Source organism: Protomyctophum parallelum (genome assembly GCF_964188405.1).
Source record: "Protomyctophum parallelum genome assembly, chromosome: 4".
In the NCBI taxonomy this organism is placed as follows: domain Eukaryota; kingdom Metazoa; phylum Chordata; class Actinopteri; order Myctophiformes; family Myctophidae; genus Protomyctophum; species Protomyctophum parallelum.
Genome location: NC_139700.1, coordinates 15,896,132 through 15,915,188, shown reverse-complemented (window position 1 = coordinate 15,915,188; position 19,057 = coordinate 15,896,132). Strand labels below are relative to the sequence as shown.

Here is a 19,057-nt window from a genome sequence, read left to right as displayed (position 1 = left end):
GATTATTATTACAAAACATACATTAACCACTTCAGCCCTATAATTTCAGCCATTTGAAAATATGGCTCACAATGCATCGCATCGCAACGCATTGTGAGCTTGTAGATCTGCTATTTTATACATTTGAAATTTTGAAATGGGACATTCTGCATACTGAGTTCCTTTTATAGTATTTCTATATTGCAATATTGACACTTTTACTTAAGTAAAACATGTGAGTACTTTCTCCACCACTGCTTGCTCTTACTCACAGACACACAGACTGTACGCAGCGTCAGCCCACTGTGGCTGCAGAAAGCTCCTATATGCGCCTGCATGGTCGTGACACAGGGAGACGTTTGCTTTGGCCCTGCTTTATAGTAAATAGAACAGCAGGCATTTTAGGAGGGCTTGACTCCCTGTGTGCCTGCATGTGTGCATGCGTGACCCAGTTGTTTTTGCTACACACGTCTTGCCTTTTTAGCTAAAGCTAAAGAAAGATCCTGCAATGGAGTCCATTGCGAGAGTTGTAAAGGAAAAGGAAACGATGGATGCCAGTGTGAAGACGATGGGGACATGATGCAGCTAGCTAGCACTACTGAGTTTGCCGGGTGCAAAAAGAAGAAAATGTGTTAAAAGCTTTCACACGGTCAGATACAAAGATACAGTCTACCATTCATTTTCAATGGAAGCCAGCGATATGAAGATACAAAGATACAGCCGACGTTTGTAGCTGCTGCAAAAGCTATACAAACCTACAACAGCTACAAAGAAGTTGAGCTAGTTTAACGTATCGTTGAATCTTTTGCATCTGCCAGTGTGAACGCAGCATAAGAAGACAACTGTGTCTCTAGTATACAGTGATGGTCAAACGTTTGTGGATCTAGAAAGAAACCAGTGTTTTGTGAGCACTCCTCTTCAAAGGGGATGAATTTGAGAGAAACATTGAGAGATATCCAGATTCTAGAATGCACGTTGCGTCAAGTCATAAGGTACACTATAATTTCCCCATGAAATGATAACACACTGCTTTCTTTTGTTAGTCCCCTATTCGCTCTGGGCACACACACACACACGCGCGCGCACGCACGAACGCACGCACACACACACACACACACACACACACACACACACACACACACACACACACACACACACACACACACACACACACACACACACACACACACACACACACACACACACACACACACACACACACACACACACACACACACACACACACACACACACACACACAGAGACACTGCACTGACACACACTCACAATTGGCATAATCTTCCCTGCCGTCTGTGTGTGTGTGTGTGTGTGTGTGTGTGTGTGTGTGTGTGTGTGTGTTTGTGTGTGTGAGAGAGAGAAAGACTAGATGGTGGAGGATCAGGTCAACAACTACTACCGGACTCGTTTTTCTATGTGATGTAAAATATTCACTCACATTCAGTACATTTACTTTAATAATTTACCATTTTGAGGTATGCATAATGAGTAGTGAAAGATGTGTGTACTTTTTCCACCACTGCTCTGAGGGTGTATACAATAACTTACTGTGGAGTTGGTCTAGTCTAGTGATGTCATCATTTTGCCGGCTACTGTACTGTACAGTTTACACAACTATGCCCAGTATGTATGTACAGTAAGAGTGGAATGCTGATACATTCATGTACCAGCTTCAGTCACACAGCTTTGGGTCACGACAAACCAGTGAAAAATGGTGATAAGGTAAAACAACAACGAGGCCTGCATTTTGGGAAAATGCCTGAGAATAAAGCTTTTATATACAAAAAAAAAGATCAGAACAAAGCAGGCTCGGTTACAGAAATATCTGCAGTTTGTTTGAAGCGCTGGTGTGTTTCTGATTTGAAAAAGAAAAAAAGAAAAAAGCTCCTAACTGGAACCATATTTCACTCCCACAGTCACTCACAGGCAGCGGGATCGAGGGTGGAGCTCACGCGCACACACACACACACACACACACACACACACACACACACACACACACACACACACACACACACACACGCACAAACAAAACAGATCGCTGCCGGTCAGACGTTACTCTAGACATTCCAGGCTTCCTTACTGTGACCCTCCCTGCCCATGCATGGCTCCCTCACAGCCCAGCAGATACAGAGATGAGTCCTCCATCCAGGAGAGGAACCCACCGTTATCGATCTATGATGTTCAGTTGTCTCTCTCTCTCTCTCTCTCTCTCTGGTGTAATACTGTGGGCTGAGTTGTGCGTTAAGCGTAGCGCTGTATAAAGTAATCTGTACCATATGCTGGGACCGAGAAGTTGCTTTAAAACTGACGAGGGGTCTTGAAGCCCAGATTCAGCTGTAATGATCTGCATGGTGTAAATCAACATGGAGGATTGTTTTTTGTCACAATGCTCCTGCTGTTGTGCCTACGAGAGAAAGTGACAGGGTCACCCTGAGGTACTCAGGGAGAATGACTGGAAAAAGGAGAGCAAGATTATGGTATCGTCAGTGTCTACCGCCTAAAGGGTTAAAGGGATTCTCCATCTTGCTTCAATTAAACCACTGGGCGCTGTTTATATCGTATTCCATCAATATAGGTTACCTCGTGCATTCGCCTCAAAACCCCACCGTCGCCGATCCCCTGCCCAACCCCAAAACCCTGACTGGTAATAACCCCGTGCTGCCTGCCTGCCTGCCAAACCCACCTCACCCCTGCTCCCAGAGACTTCCGCCATGCGGTGGTGGAAAAGGTACTCAAATGTTTTGCTTAAGTAAAAGTGTAAACACTGCAATCAATGTAGAAATACTCTCAAAGTAGAAGTCCGGAATTCAAAATAGACTTGAGTAAAAGTACAAAGGTATTGGTATCAAAATGTACTTACCAAAAGAACCAAAAGTAAAAGTACTAATTATGCAGAATGTCCCGTTTCAAGTTTTCAAAATGTATTAAAAAAAAATTTAATAGCCGATCTACAAGCTCACAATGCATCGCATTGCCACGCATTGTGAGTGGCTATTTTCAAATGGCCAAAATGTATATATAGGGCTGAAGTGCATGGTTACTGTATGTTTTGCAATAATAATACAAATCTACAAAGTAACTAGTAACTAAAGCTGTCAAATAGATGTTCCAGAAGCCAAACTTTAGTTTGGTTTTGGTGTTTATGACCCACTTTTTCATGCCACCAACTTCCCGAGGGCTTTCATTGGAGGCGGTCATCTGAGTTTGGTACTCATGTGGGCCTTCACATCCAGATAGTCAAATAAATGTAGTGGAGGCTAGGGCCATGGCTCAGCGGTCCAGGCACCTTGGCTGGTAATCCAGTCTGGCAGTGTGCCGCACGTTCGACTCCCGATCCTGACGGCCTTGTCTTCCCCCCATCTCTCTCCCCATTTCCTGTCAGCCTACTGTCTGTCCCTCCATAAAAAAATAAAAAATAAAGGCGAAAGCCACAAAAAAAAAAAAAAAAAAAAAGAATGTAGTGGAGTAAAAGTAGAATATTTGCCTCTGAGATGTAGTGGCGGCAAAGTAGAAGTATACTGAAAATTGGAAATACTCCAGTAAAGTAAAACAAATACCTCAAAACTGTACTTAAGTACAGTACTTAAGCAAATGTACTTAGTTACTTTCCACCACTGCCTTCCACAGACCCCCCCCCCCCCCCCCCCGGGACCTACAGAAATGACCTGGATCAGCACCTCCTCGTGACCACACCTCTGTGCCCAGAATAGCAGCGCACCACTGGGCTGGCTCCATTTAACAAGGCCCTGTAAAAGGGCCCAGCAGATATTATATGTAACACCTAGTGTTCCTCACCTTGTTACTCCCACCCAAACAGCCCCTTGACGTAGGTCACACAAGGGTTATTGCGTGTGGAACGTGCAAGCACACATAACAGTTGTTTTCAGTCGGACATAATCAACTTTGGTTCAATCTCAATCAATTGTACCTGTTTTAAATTTATGTTGATAAACTATGTGATGAAATGTTTTTTTATTCAGTTGTTGTAATCTCGTCACCGCTGAAAAAGAGGGTCCCTGCAGCCCTCAGTGTGTTCTCCGAGAACTAAATAAAGGTTTAAAATAAACGCAGCGAAAATGTCACTTAAATCAAATGGCTTTCATCTCCTGGCTTTCTGTCTATATACCGTCCAACAGACTATCTATTCTACCTCTTCACATCTATAGTGCTACTGTACCGGTAACAGGAAGACAAACGCGTGTCAGGGATTCTCATTGCGTCTCAAATGTGCTCAGGCTCTAGGTTTTATTTGCCTTCTTCTTCTTCTGTTTTTCTTTGGCCTGCCTGCCTTCCTTCCTCCACCCTCTCCCTCCACTGTCCCTCTCTCCCTCTCTCTCTCTTCCTCCCTCCCTAGTCTGGGCCAAACAACAGGACCCTTGTGATAGCTCACTGAGGAAGCTGCCAATAAGGGCAGATATGTATTTGGCCAAAGAAAGACAGAGAAGGAGAGGGGGGGCATATGTATTAAAGCCAAAAGAAAGAGTCATCTGGAGAAGTTTAAGTTGGACAGGCCCGTTTCCGGTGTCTGGAACAGGCCAAAAATATCCAAGAAACAGAAAAAAAAGTCCACTGGGAGGGGAAAGTACACCACCTCCTCAACACCACTCATTTAACCTCATGCATTCAGCAAGCTAAGCTAAAAAACGTTGAATCCTAATCCGAACGCACTGAAACAGCGTCTCTTTATAGCTTAATTCCAGTGGTGAGGGTTTTTTTTTATAATGGAGCCCGCAGATCCTATATCATGTTTCATATATGGGCCTACGGCGCAAGTGCTGTACTGTTTGGCACAGATGTGGTGTAATTTGCGACAGAGGGTCAGTAAAGCCAATTCATTTTTAGAAGAAACTAGCTCTGAACTGAAGTTGTGTTAATCTTCAATCACAGTATGAGTCCCTATGATGTTGACAGCTGTACTCTTTGGCTTAACACACAAAAGCCGGTACGTGCATGGGCTTTCCTTGGAGGCAGTTCCAACACACGTGCACACACATACACACACAAAAACACACACACACACGCACACCCGCACGTGCACGCACGCACACACACACACACACACACACACACACACACACACACACACACACACACACACACACAACCTTAATGCACGTGTTATACTTGTACATACAAATAAAGAGAGACTCAGGGTAGAGTCGCTGCTTCTTCGCTCGGAAAGGAGACAGCTTAGGTGGTTCGGGCTTCTGGTTAGGATGCCTCTTGGGTGTCTCCCTAGGGAGGTCCTCGAGGCACGTCCAACTGGGAGGAGACCCCGGGGCAGACCAAGGCGCAGTTGGAGGAATCACATCGACTCACTTGCCTTGGAACGCCCCGGGATCCCCCAGGAGGAAGTTACTAATGTTAATTGCTCTGGAGAGGGAAGTCTGGAGCTCTCTGGTGGAGCTGTTGCCCCCGCGACCCGACTACGGATAAGCGGTTGAATATGGATGGATGGAATAACAAATAGGAGCTGCCGCTAGCCTATATCCAAAAAAGAATCATTGAAAAATAAGTTAATGCCTTTAGGCAAAACTCAATCCCACCTTCATTACGCATTAAGGTCTATTTACAGTACAGAAAACTGGGCACATTCTGTTATGTTAACACGTTGTGGTTTCAACGGCTCGGCTGCTGCTCCAACCAACGTCCAACTAACTGATGTGAACACACAAAGTGCCCAATTTAGGTCATACAACAAAAAAAGCGGTTCAGTCAAAGTTAGGTTGCAGTAGTGTGGGTCCAGAGCCCAGGAATCATTCAGGCAAGACAACCAAACCAAACCTAAGAAACGGAAGGTGGAGAAAGGGGGGAGAGCCCTCTCTCACTTCCACTGATTCCTGCCTGTAATGGTGTGCAGATCCAGTTTGTTTGTATTGTAGGTCGGCTATTCACATGCACAAAGGCAGAGAGGAGGGGGAGAGAGAGAGAGAGAGAGAGAGAGAGAGAGAGAGAGAGAGATGTGATTCCAAGTTAGTTACACAGCTCTATTTACACATGGCTTTATTCTAAAAGTCTATAATTGTACCTACATTTTCTATTTTTGCTTGTTTTTCCCCCCATACTTGTACTTTACATTTGCTTGGCATGTAAACGTTTTTTTCCCATGCCAATAAACCCCCTTTGAATTGAAATTGAGGGAGGGGGGGGGGGGGGGAGAGTCTGCAGTTTCTCATGACCGTGTGAGCTGTTTGCTTGCTTGCTTGCTGCAGAAAATTCCCCCTTTCCTCTCTCTCTCCCCGCCCCCACATCTTGCCTCCATTATTCCCGTGTTTTTCGAGGCAACCAACAACACAGAGATAGAATAGAAACAGCAAGGCAGTCACCGCAGGGGGAATCAGTCTGAGAGGAGAGAGTACTAGTCTAGTACATTTTTATGCTTTTATATCTGTCGTGTCGGTCCCCTGCGCTTGTTCGCCGTTGGTACGGTCTCTCCAGTCCCGTGCTGCCGTGCATGTTCGTTCGTTCACACTGACAACGTGAACGTTCGTGGTAGTGTGCACGGTGCCGGTGTATTACGGTAGAGAGAGGAGGAGGAGGGGGGGCAGCCCGGTGTGTGTGTGTGTGTGTGTGTGAGAGAGAGAGAGAGAGAGAGAGAGAGAGAGAGAGCGCCTTCTGAGAATAAGGGAGGAGGATGCAGGATGGAGAAGAGCTGCTGAAAGCGTCGCCGTATGGAGGTCGGAGGAGGAGGAGGCGTTCCACCACCACGAGACCTTGCTGAAACACTTCTCTGTGTTATTGTTGAACTTATTATCGGCCTTTAAGAAGAACAAACAGCAGCATGGGATTATGTCTTCTGGCGTCCTCGGTTTGTGCGCTGTCTGTGTATAAATAACATTTATTTGGAAATACACACGCGCGCACTGCACAGGGGAAGGGAGTGATCCGATCCGCGTCGCTGCTGGCTGCTACTAGCCTACATGCGAGTGGCACCGGTCGGTCAGTAACATGGATGCTGATGTGCCTCCTCTTCTAAGGCCGGATTAAAGGGATTTTACCGAGCCGGCGGCGGTGGACTGGTGGTATTAATACACGTTTTCGTTTCGTTTTGGGGGATTAATTCGGCTTGTGCAAAAACGAAACCCCTCCTGCTTGTGACGGAGCGTCACGGACGGTGAATGTGAAAGGTAAAAGCGTGTGTGTGTGTGTGTGTGTGTGTGTGTGTGTGTGTTGCTGTTTTCGGCACAGTCATGATAAGATGTTATAGGGCTTGTCTGTCTAGTGCTTTTATCGGCAAAATAGAAAGACATGGAGTGTGGAGACGCGGCCAAGCGGCTTGCTTTGGACGATTATAAATAAAACATAATCGTTTCATCGTTTTCAGCTGCTTTGTGTGTCCTCAGTGACAGTCTCACCATACATGCCAGTGAGTCAGGCCTTTGAGGATGTACTGTAGGCTGGCCAAACCTGTCTCATATAATCGGTCAAAAATGTCGGTTGTTGTGATGTGAATCACTCTATGACATGATGATGAGGTACACACGCCACTTTTAATCATCTTTACACGTGTGCTTCAAAACCAAATGGCATCTTTAAACATCACTTTTATATTACAGTGCATCACACCATTGTTCAGTACAGTGTACAGTGTTCAAGCTCAAGGCTAGTGAGTGCCAATGTTTAGTGTATTGGCCGTGTGAGATCAAAATACAGCACAGTCTTTATTACTATTAGGTAGTGTAAGTGATATTTCTTCTTTTGTTGTAAAACATTTTGTGTAAAGGTAGTCACTATATTGTGATAGTATCATTGCTCTAAGTGTTTGTTCTCCCTGTCTCTCCATGTTCTCTTTAATAAACAGAAAATACATGTTCAGGTAGGTGACCAAATTTCAGCCAATCAGGAGAGAGTAGATATTTATGAGCTTCATTTTGATAGTGTTTTTATTTGTGTCATCACTTACAATTCCACTTGTTTAATCTGTATCCTGACTGCGTTCTCTATCCTGATTGGATAAAATTGCTATCCCAGTTTCAGTTTTGGTTTCTGAAAATGCATTTTCTGTTTAATAAAAAGCTGGAGAGACATACAGTATGGAGACTCCTGTTACTGAACAAACACTATAGCAATGAGTACTATCACAACATAGAGCTTTTTAACACTTATTTTTGCCAAAGAAAATCACTTACACTACCTTTAAAACGATGATGTGTTTTGCAGAGCTTTTTCTTTTGTGCTCAATCAGAGACAGCCAGCAAGTTATTCATACATATATGGAAAGTTAAATTATATTTGTATTTGTCGTCCATGGAACAGTAAGAAGCGTGTGTCCAATTTGTGGCATATGACATTTATACTTATACTAAATGTAGGCTATTTACTGTAGATAATGAGAAACTGTCCCTGCAATATTGAGCTACCCAAATGTAGCTGCCAGGCAGTGATTTATAACCTTGATGCTATTGTACTATTCCCAAGGGTGATCCAAGCGAAGCCTCTGTGTGTGTGTGTGTGTGTGTGTGTGTGTGTGTGTGCCTGTGCGTGTGTGTGCGTGTGTGTGTGTGTGTGTGTGTGTGTGTGTGTGTGTGTGTGTGTGTGCGTGCGTGCGTGCGTGAGTGTGCCACTTTGACAACCACTGGTGTAGCCCACTCTTTTCACTAGAACGTCCCAGACTCAGGGACAAACAGTGTGGTTAGCTGAGACACCTATGTGTGAACGTACCACAGTGTTCAAACACATTTTGGATTGTAGTGTTATTCGAACCAACCAATTACTTTTATTGGCCAATAAAATACAGATACTATCCACGAACAGATCTGTATCTATATCAGATATAACAGTGTGCTTGATAGAGTGCATCCTCTCAATAGCCTAATGCACGCACCACTGACTTACTACTACACAGCAGTAATAATGTAGTAATTGTAAGAGACAGTATAAGAGAGTTTTATTTTGGTACATATGTGTGACGTGTGTGTGTGTGTGTGTGTGTACAGGTGCACCCAATCTAAACCCCCAAACCACATCAGATGAATGAGCGAATGGGAGGGGTAACTATTAACTAAGCCCTTCAAAGAACTGTGCAGGCACGCACGCACGCGCGCACACGCACACGCACACGCACACACACCCACAGATGAGTTTGGAGACAGTACTCCGCCTGTAGTATCTTCAGTTCATTGCTATAACTCTCACCTCTATGCTATCTGGCCAGTGGTGAGTAGGTAAGCATAATATATTACAGTAAGTAGGCGTATATTACAGTGTTGTTGAGGACACAGCCGTTCCACGCCAGCATGTATATGATCTCTCTAATCCCTTGCCTGAGACGGACTCGGCTGCCCATATGCGATGCATATACATTCCTACTATTTGTCACATACATACATTGCTATATGCAGAATTTGTTCTCCGCATTTGACCCATCTCTTGGAACGGTGAGCCACAGCCGTGCCGTGCTCGGGAATCATTTGTAGATTGATTGTATACTCTAACCCCCCAATCCTTGATGCTGAGTGCCAGGCAGAGAGGCATTGGGTGGGTCCCATTTTTTACAGTCTTTGATATGACCCGGTCGGGGATCGAACCCCAACCTCCCAGTTTCAGGGCTGACACTCTAACCACAAGGCCACTGAGCTGGTACAGTATATACATATCGCTGTGTTTTGAACAACACTGTCTCACTCCCCAAAAGGAATATTGTGACCACTGTGTGCCTTGAAGAAGGGGGGGCAAATAAGGCCTATGTTGACTTTTTAGTCCAGTTGTCAGCGTTTTTGACGGTCAGACAAAATAGCCGTCTCAAGCAGACTTGAGCCACGGGGTCGCCAAACGTTGCGATTTTTGCGAAGTCCACTTGAGCGTCATTGTGCTGACGACGCTATGTCCCGACAGGCACAAAATCCTAAATCATACATTCCCCAAAAGTCACGTGGAAAATATGCCTTTTGGGAGTTGAGACAGCGTTGTTTTGGATAGAGCCTGACTGATATCAGTTTGCTAATAGGTTGATCTGGTGACAGAGGAATATTGTGCCATTTCTTGGATTTTAAATTCATGACGAATCTGTGTCAATTACCGGAATCATTGAATCATTTTGAATATAGATCTCACGTGCTACAGAATGAAGTGGTCTCCCTCCTCCAGCCCCCCCCCCCCCCCCCCCCCCCCCCCCCCCCCCCCCCCCCCCCCTTCCTCCTCACCCGGTCGGTCTCCCCCCCCCCCCTTCCTCCTCACCCAGTCTCCCAGATGTGGGGGAAGTGTAGGCGGGACGAAGAGGGTGTTTGTGCTCCTCAGGGTCCCCACTTCCTGTCAAGAGAGCTAGAGAAACTCCACATGTGCTGAGAGAACACGCACACACACACGCATGCATACACACACACACACACACACACACACACACACACACACACACACATACACACACACACACACACACACACAAGCGCTTGTGCACAAATGCATTCACACGCAGAAGTCTCTGGCAAGGCTTGTACGTCTGCTGTGTTGAAGAATTAGATTTATTTAACCTTACGAAAATAGCAGATCTACAAGCATACGACGTGTCGCAATGCAACGCGCACCGAGCTTGTAGATCGGCCGTTGGGGAAGAGGGTAGCACGAAAACAGAATAGAGCCCTGTGTGTGTGTGTGTGTGTGTGTGTGTGTGTGTGTGTGTGTGTGTGTGATGTGCATGAAACTCTTTTTATTTTTTCCACCATTCCTTGTCTCATGATGGTCGCACCTGCTTCTGTGTTTACGGCCCGAAGTGGCCAGATGGATGTCATCAGTTCTTTGGCAGTGTTTACTGTACCAAAAACACACCGCAATAATAACAGCCCAACGCACGCACGTGCACATACATAGACACACATGGACGCCGTGCAGAGTATACGTACATCTTTGTGATGACTGTACTGCACTCTCTGACTGTGATGGTGAATGGACTTCCTGCTCAAACAGGAATGTCAGTTATGTCTGTCGGTTAGGAAGACATAAAGCCAGGAAACATTCTCTCTATTGTGTCGAGTAGTTAGTGCTGCTATAACCTTGTTTGCAGCGCGTGCAACGCACACACACACACACACACACACACACACACACACACACACACACACACACACACACACACACACACACATCTAGCGGCATACACATCTAGCGGCATACATTACACACACCTTTGTAGATACGATTGAGTTTGTGAATAATTGTGAACTGTACATACATAAACATGAGTCTGACACCCATCGTGTTAACAACAACGCCTGTGTCTTGTTCTTCTTTGTCTTCCTCAGATGACGGAGGGGAGGCGATGTCAGGTTCATCTCCTGGACGACAGGAAGCTGGAGCTCCTTGTACAGGTGATTATTCCATGTTTCTTCTCTCTCTCTTGTTTCTTCTCTAGTCTCTTGCTTTGTCTCTCGCTCTTTGCTGACTCCCCTTTCATTCCTTAGAGCAGTGCTTTTCAACCCCTTTCATATCAAGGACCATTATTCATACATCATTTGAGCCACGGACCACCATTTGATGAGATTTAGCCTCTCAGACGCAAAACTTAAGAATATTTTGTTGTCTTTGGATAAGATTTTGTGCAATTCTATGCTGTATTGATGTTGGTACCATTAGGAGAGATACCAGGCAAGCGTTGATCAAAATAACAATTCTTCTACATTCTCTCTGAATGTGACTTCTTGTAAATTAAGTAATGCAGATGTTTAACAACAATTTAACTCTTGAGAGTGTAACATTCATTTTACACTCTCAAACCCATGAGGATCCATTTGGTTACCAACTCTCCAACGTTTAGCTGGGGACCACCTGGAACCCCCTGAAGGACCACTGGTTGAAATGAAAACCACTGCCTTAGAGAGAGAGAGAGAGAGAGAGAGGGGGGGGGGGGGGGTGAGAGAGAGTGAGAGAAGTGATGTTAGCACACCGTCCTGAGGGGCTCAATTACTGCTGACCAAGAGAAAGTGGTGACTTTGCTTTGCCTTGCCTCTCACCTGATCCCTTGTTGCGCACGCACGCACGCACATGCACACACACATGCACACACATGCACACACACGCACAGTGAACCCAACTGTGACCCTAGGCTCCTTACAGAAGCCCAGCAGACACACAGACACACAGTTTACTCCTAATGATGTCCTATACTAAACAGTAACCCATGCTCTCCTAACCTCATCCTTTATCCACACACACACACAGTCTGGTCGCCAGGCCCACAGACAGTAAAACATCCCCCATCCATCCATCATTCCTCCCAGACATCTATCTGTTTGTAGCTAATGATGCCTCATCTTATACCTCCAACCACCCTGCCCAAAACAAAGCTCGCTTGAGCCCCTAAGTTTTTTACTTAAGTACTGTACTTAAGTACACTTTTGACATAGAAACATAGCTTTTTCAGAAAACTGTCAGGATGTAGAAGACATTTTTAGAATCTGATCTCAGGTCAAAATGGGTTAAGTAGCCCTGTGGGCCTCTCGGGCAGTAATGATACACAGCTCCATCCATCCCTACCTCTCTCTCCCTCTCTCTCTCTCTCCCTCTCTCTCTCCCCCCCCCCCCTCCCGGCTGGTCAGTGGGACAGGCAGGAGGTCATCTGTCCTGGCCTGCAGGTCCGCCTCAACGGTCATTTGACAGACTCATCCATGACAAACTACACCTCCTCTCACGTCTCCATTTACTCTACCCCCCACCCCCCCGCCCGCCCCGCCCCATCCCGCTCCACACCACCCTCCCTCCGCTTCCATCTGTCTCTTGTTGGACTTCCTGGTTGTGATTGAGGATGCTTCACTGTCTCCACCATCCCTCTGTCCCAGCGACGCATCGGGGTTGACTTGTGATGATCCTTTTCTTTTTATGTCTGGAGCCGCGGAGCCGCGGCCGCATGCCCAGACGGTTGAGCTAACCATCCGGGCCCTCTTCCCCTCTTCCTGACCTCCCCGCTCCCCTTGTGTCGGTCCAACCATTATCCCATTCCACTGGATAAGCGGAGTGAACGAAAGGGAGCGTATAATTACTCTGAAGAACGCTGAAGAAGAAGGAGTAGAAGACGACGAAATGATTGGAGATGAGACTCCCGAGGCAACTAGGGATGAGAGCCCTGGGTATTCCTGGAGAGAGATAGATAATGAGAGAGAGACACACACGCACACCAGAGAGAGACACACACACACACACACACACACACACACACACACACACACACACACACACACACACACACACGCTCTTGCACTCGCAAACCGAGAGTGAGAGAGAGAGGGAGAGAGAGAGAGAGAGAGAGAGAGATAGATTAGGCCAAAGGAATGGGAATGGGAGAATAGAGGTGAATGGAGAAAGGAGAGTCTGCAGTCCATGTGATTTGATTACTCGGGCAGAACAGTTCTCAAATAGCCTCCTTTCGCCGCCCTCATTCTTCCCGTCCCTCTCCCCCTCTATCTGATCGGACGACATCTCTCACTCTGCTGCTGCCACCTCACCTTCACTCTCCCAGTGTCTTTCTTATTTCTCTGCTCTATACGTCTTATCTCGCCTCACCTTTCCTCATAACTCTCCTTCTTAATGCCAAAGTAGTACGATCCCATCATCTCCGCCTCATCCTCCCACCCTCCGCCCATCCATCCGTTCATACTCCTTCCTTTACCCGGGAAAGAGGAGACGAGAGACGCAGGAGGAAGTGAAAGAGATATACCGAAGGAAAGCAGAGAGAGAGAGAGAGAGGATGTGACTGAAGAAACAGAGAGAGTAGTGGGAATAATAGTTCATTGAGACACTTCGGCTCAGATTTATCAAGACCATTTAAGCTTTTGCATGATAGTATGGCGGTGTGGCTCTGCTCATGTGATATCAGATGATCTGCGTACAGAGACACAGGTCTGATATCACATTTGATATCTCTGATTATCTGTGCACCAAGACACAGCTCTGATATCAACAACCCCCCCAGAGCAGAGCCAAAGATACAGTAATCTATGAACAATACACAGTAATGACACATCAACACATGATTCAACACAATACAATAATATCCCATAACCCCTGGACTACAGGGAGGAGGCCTGCTTGACGACTCAGCATAGAGAAAGAGAAGTGAGCTGAGGCTCATCATCCTCCTGCTGTGTCGTATGGTAGTATCATTATGCAGGACATCTCCCTGTCCAGCGCAGTTAAACCCAGATTCAAATGTATGACGCGTCCCTGAAGAGGAATGTTTTGGGGCCTAGAAAGTGTATCAAAGTGATCAAAGGGTAAGAATTTGGCAGAAACTCTTGAGAGTTCCAGTTATTTAAGTTCTGCCACTTGGATCATCCCTATTCAGGGGGGGGGGGGGGGGGGGGGTTGCCAAGAATGGCTCTACCACGCAATGCGTTGTGAGCTTGTTGATCAGTTATTTTGGTTAAGAGATTTGGACTGGAGCAGAGGCTAAAAAGAGTGAACCAACTAGAAATGCACTCTGTCTCGGTGCCAACTTGCGCCTTGCACACCAGTATAGGCCATACATGGCCTATACTTGTGCACAAGCAAAGCATGCAAGTACTTGCAAGTTACATCATCATCAACAGCCAATAAGGGACCACCATTCTTACCCCGACATACATAGATACATACATATCCAGCCGATGACAGTACTTGCGCGCTCTGCTTGCGCAAGTAATTACAGAGCTGACCCCCGTCAACTATAAGTAGTTTACTTTAAGTATAAATGGTGGTCTAATCTGCTGTGTTCACATGGGCAGATGCAAAAGATACAAAAGATGCAAAGCTACACAGCGTAGTTGTAGCTTTGTGTCTTTGTAGCTGAAGTTGAAACCAGCTCATATTTTTTTGTAGCTTTGTATCTTTTGCAGCAGCTACAAATGTCGGATTTATCTTTGTGTCTTCATGTCGGTGGATTCCATTGAAAATGAATGGTAGACTGTATCTTTACATCTGCCCGTGTGCACGCAACATATGTGGTAATTATTACATTATTAAAGTAATTAAACATAATTTTACCCACGTGAAATTGGAGCAAAACATAAAGGAAAATAAAAAGACCTTATAGCAAGTCTTAATGCATGTGATGAAACATGTTGGAGGAGTGCAGGGGCATGATGTGATCATCGTCGCTGCAGAAACCTGGTCGATACATTGATCTGTTATGGCGTCAGCGAATGCAGTTTTTTACAGTGTGAGAATGGCTGTTCCAGTGGCCGTTTATGGCTCGTGAAAAAGACGGGATGAGCGAGCGAAAGCATATGACAGGAAGAGAGGATGTTATTAACAGAACTCTTGGCGTATCAGGATACAGCAAGCTCTCTCTCTCTCTCTGTCGAGCGGATGTTTGAGTAGACGAGCATGGGGTGGTTTTAGTGGGACCGTAGAGAATTCCAGTGTTATTCTGAGTTTTTCCTGTGCTCCGAGGAGGAGAACCACGGCTCTTCTTGTTTGCCAACAAGGACGTCTTGCGCTGGGAATGGAAGCTATAGCAGAGTCAAGTTAATAAAAAAAGAACGCGTCTGAGACTAGCGGCAAAGCCAACCACCTCCACCACAGCCTGTCTCCGAGGTGCTACAGTTGGGCTACATCATCACGACTTGCGTGATCATTTGACAGGGCTGTGGTCGTGTCAGTGCTGTTGAATCCCCTGCTATGACAGATCATGTGGTGAAGCCAGGCAGAGCATGCAGACACGGAACCACTGGATCGCCTTTTTGCTATAATCAGCTCATATGCACAGCATTTGGCTCCAGCGCTGTTTAATCCCAGAAGTGTCGTTCACCCCTTCCTACCTTTGAGTGTGTGAGTGTGTGAGCGTGTGTGTGTTTGTGTGTGTGTGTGTGTGTGTGTGTGTGTGTGTGTGTGTGTGTGTGTGTGTGTGTGTGAGTGTGTGGGTGTGTGTGCATGTGCATGATTAGCCCTTTGTTTATTGAGGGATGCCTCATTAGCAGGGCAATGTGCCGGCAGGCAGACTTATTGGAAGTAAACCGTGATGAGACCCAAATCGCAGCATCAAACATCTGCACTCGCTCAGGTTAACCTGTTATGAGGTTTGCTGATGAGTGAATAGCTTACTGAGGAGGATATGTACCATTGTCAAGTTGTTGACTCAGCTGGTCAGCACTTCAGAATAAAGGCTCTTATGAATGGTGGTCTATAGGCGGCAGGCTGTGGCTTTTTGTGACCTTAAACGCCGGCGGGTAACGAGTTGATAATGATGGATTTTAAATCCATTTAAGATGACAACATGTCCCTGCAAAGACGTGCCCTTCCAGTTTACTCTTTGCAACATGATTGACTGCAGACATCAGGGGACTTGCCAGCAAACTTTCTTATTTGGCTCACACATCACCTAAGACTTGCCAAAGAGTATTGCTAGCAAATTTGTTCTTCAAACACTATATACTGTCTGTATCATCACCACAACACTTTGAGGGGGGGGGGGGGAATGCTATATATGGATGTACTGAAATGACTTTAATGGTGTATTAGTGAACAGAAAAGCTTCCCTCAAAAGAAAAAGAAAAACCCAAAACAATCCCTGGAGGCGCCAAGAGCTGAGCTAAACGTTGACTGTAACTTCCTGTCTAGTGTGTGCAGTTCCCAAACTATTTAGTGCCCTGGACCCAAAACAGAATTTTAGATATTCGCCCCCGGGGCCCAAACTAGTGAAAATAGCAGATCTACAAGCTCGCTATTTTCACTACTTCTTAGATATTTTTTGTTTCATTTCTTCATTACTGAAATAAAATCATTGGATTTTGTTATTAATTCATGAAACGTCATGTTTTTTCGGGAATGTCTTTTGAAAATGTGAAATAATAATAATTAAAAACCAAATGTAGGTCAAACAAAAGCTATGGAGAGTGGGGACCCATAACGATGTGTCCGCGACCCACAAATGGGTCCCGACCCACTGTTTGGGAAACAGTGGTCTAGTAGTGCTGCACAATTAATAGAAAAAAAGATTGAGATCTAGATTCAGAGTCAGACACCATTTTGTGAAGAATCGTGCAGCACTAGTTGGCTGTCCAATTAATTTTAGTTACTGTTTTTGTTTATGTTTTTTTAATCAATATGTTCATGGAAAATATGAGAATCGTGTGAGAATCGGGATCTCAATTCTTGTGGGGGGAAATCGAGAGGGATGCACACACAGATTAGACACACCAACAACGGACCGACATGCGGAAACAACGGTCACACATGCGGTCAAATATGCACTGCTCCCGTGCTTGCGGTTAGGGTTAGGTTAGGGTTTGAGGTATGTTGTCGGTCTAATGACAGTCGGACCAATAGTATGGAAGAATGGTGCAGCACTAGGTCTAGTGTGTGCAGTGAATGGTGCAGCACTATGGTCTGTCTAGTGTGTGCAGTGTTGTTGGTCTAGTGTGTGCAGTGTTGTTTTGAGTGCAGCACTAGGTCTAGTGTGTGCAGTGTTGTTTTGAGTGTCGCTCAGCCCTCTGACTGTGGGTACACATTAAGTGTGTCTCCTCCCTGCTCCTCACTGTAATTCCTATGCCGTTTAATGACCTGTGCTGCTGAGGAGGCGCGGGGCTAAATGTTGGTTAGCACTAATACCGTCTGAGCTAGCAGCAGCAAGCTGTCCGCTCTGATAGATTGCTACGCTGGATAGATAAGCAAGTGTCTGTAGAATGTGTGTGTGTGCGACTGTGCGTGAGCATGCATGAGTTCTGTGTTGTTCAGCCTCTGCGGTATATGCATCAGTGGGTCTCCTTTCCTCTGTGAGTGTGTGTGTGTGTGTGTGTGTGTCTGTGTGTGTCCGGCCGCAAGTCTGTGTGCATTTGTGTGTCTGTGTACCTTAGCTGTTTGCTAATGTGTCTGCGTCTATGTTCACATGTGTCACTCAAGCTATCCAGGTCATAATTAGTATTCTGCTGAAATAGTATTACACTTCCTAGAATCGTGTTAGGTGCCTGCCATCTCACAGAGGTGTGCTGTGCTCCTTGTGTGCTGTGTGTGTGTGCTGTGTGTGTGTGTGTGCGTGTGCATGCACGTGCGTGCGTGCATGCGTGCGTGCGTGTGTGCGTGCGTGCGTACACGCCCATCTCAGATGGGCGTGTGAGTGAGTAAGCGAGTGCTGGTTATATCTCTTGAAGAACCTAACTCAATTACCTTCCCTAATGCACTTCACGTGGCTATTATTGTGCGTTCAGTATTCATGATCACGTATCACGTATTCCGTCATGTGCCTTTTGATCACCACCCTTTCTTCCCACTTATGGAAATGGGATTCTTTAGGGGAGGCGTTTGCCGTTCGTTCGTTGTGCATTTTGTTTTCACCGCCGTCATTCATTCCACCACGTTCTTCTTTTCTTTTCCAGCCTCATCTCTCCTCATTGGTCACCGTGTCTGTCCATCTGCCGGTGACCTCTGTGTTTATTGGATGTTGTGCTGTTGTCGTGTGGCGGCGTGCAGACTTGTCTAATAATTGTTGTTGCTAGGGCTGCTGTCATCTGATGGCCAAGTAAATGAGAGACCACCACTGTTTCAGAGCCCACCAAAACATTCATTACAGCAATTACAGAATGAGAGAGAGAGAGAGAGAGACTGAGAGAGAGAGAGCAGAGCGGAAAAGGGAGAGGTAGTACGGCAGTGGAAGAGCGACATACAGTACTATACAAAGACCCGGGAAGATTGAGAGAGTAGGAACGCACAGCGACGGATCAAATCGTATTATGTGGCTGTTGTGATCGAGTATATCGGCTTGTACGTGTAGCTGATCTGTCAGTCATCCATTCCATCCGTCCATATACAGTATATGTACGACTGTCCGTAGCACTGTTCGTCCACACCTTCTCTTTCAAGCCTTCACTTTCTCTCTCTCTCTCTCTCTCTCTCTCTCTCTCTCTCTCTCTCTCTTCCTCTCCAAGGTCTTTCTGTGTAGAGGGATGTGTAGGCGAAGGCCTATTATGTAGGATCTAGGTCAGTGGAGATGTGGTGTGTGTGTGTGTGTGTGTGTGCGCGCGTGTGTGGCCGTGTGCGTGTGTGTGCATGACATCATCCCCTTCCCTTTAACCCATTTAGACCTGAGGCCGATTCTAAAAAATGTTTCAGTCTTTCTCAAATATTTTTGTCATCTGTAATTGGCCGCCGACCCCCA

General features: G+C 45.9%; 1 protein-coding gene across 10 annotated transcripts in view; it reads left to right on the top strand.

The window, feature by feature from the left end:
* Positions 1-19,057, top strand: part of frmd4a (FERM domain containing 4A) — a 169,353-nt gene that overhangs the window by 82,677 nt on the left and 67,619 nt on the right. For 9 of the 10 annotated variants that reach the window (XM_083762399.1, XM_083762403.1, XM_083762402.1 and 6 more), the window contains exon 2: positions 11,238-11,303. In XM_083762399.1, the coding sequence (XP_083618525.1) occupies positions 11,238-11,303 (66 nt within the window). Of the gene's footprint in view, positions 1-6,647; positions 7,128-11,237; positions 11,304-19,057 lie in introns of those variants that run through there. The other variant, XM_083762407.1, reaches the window with a different exon arrangement.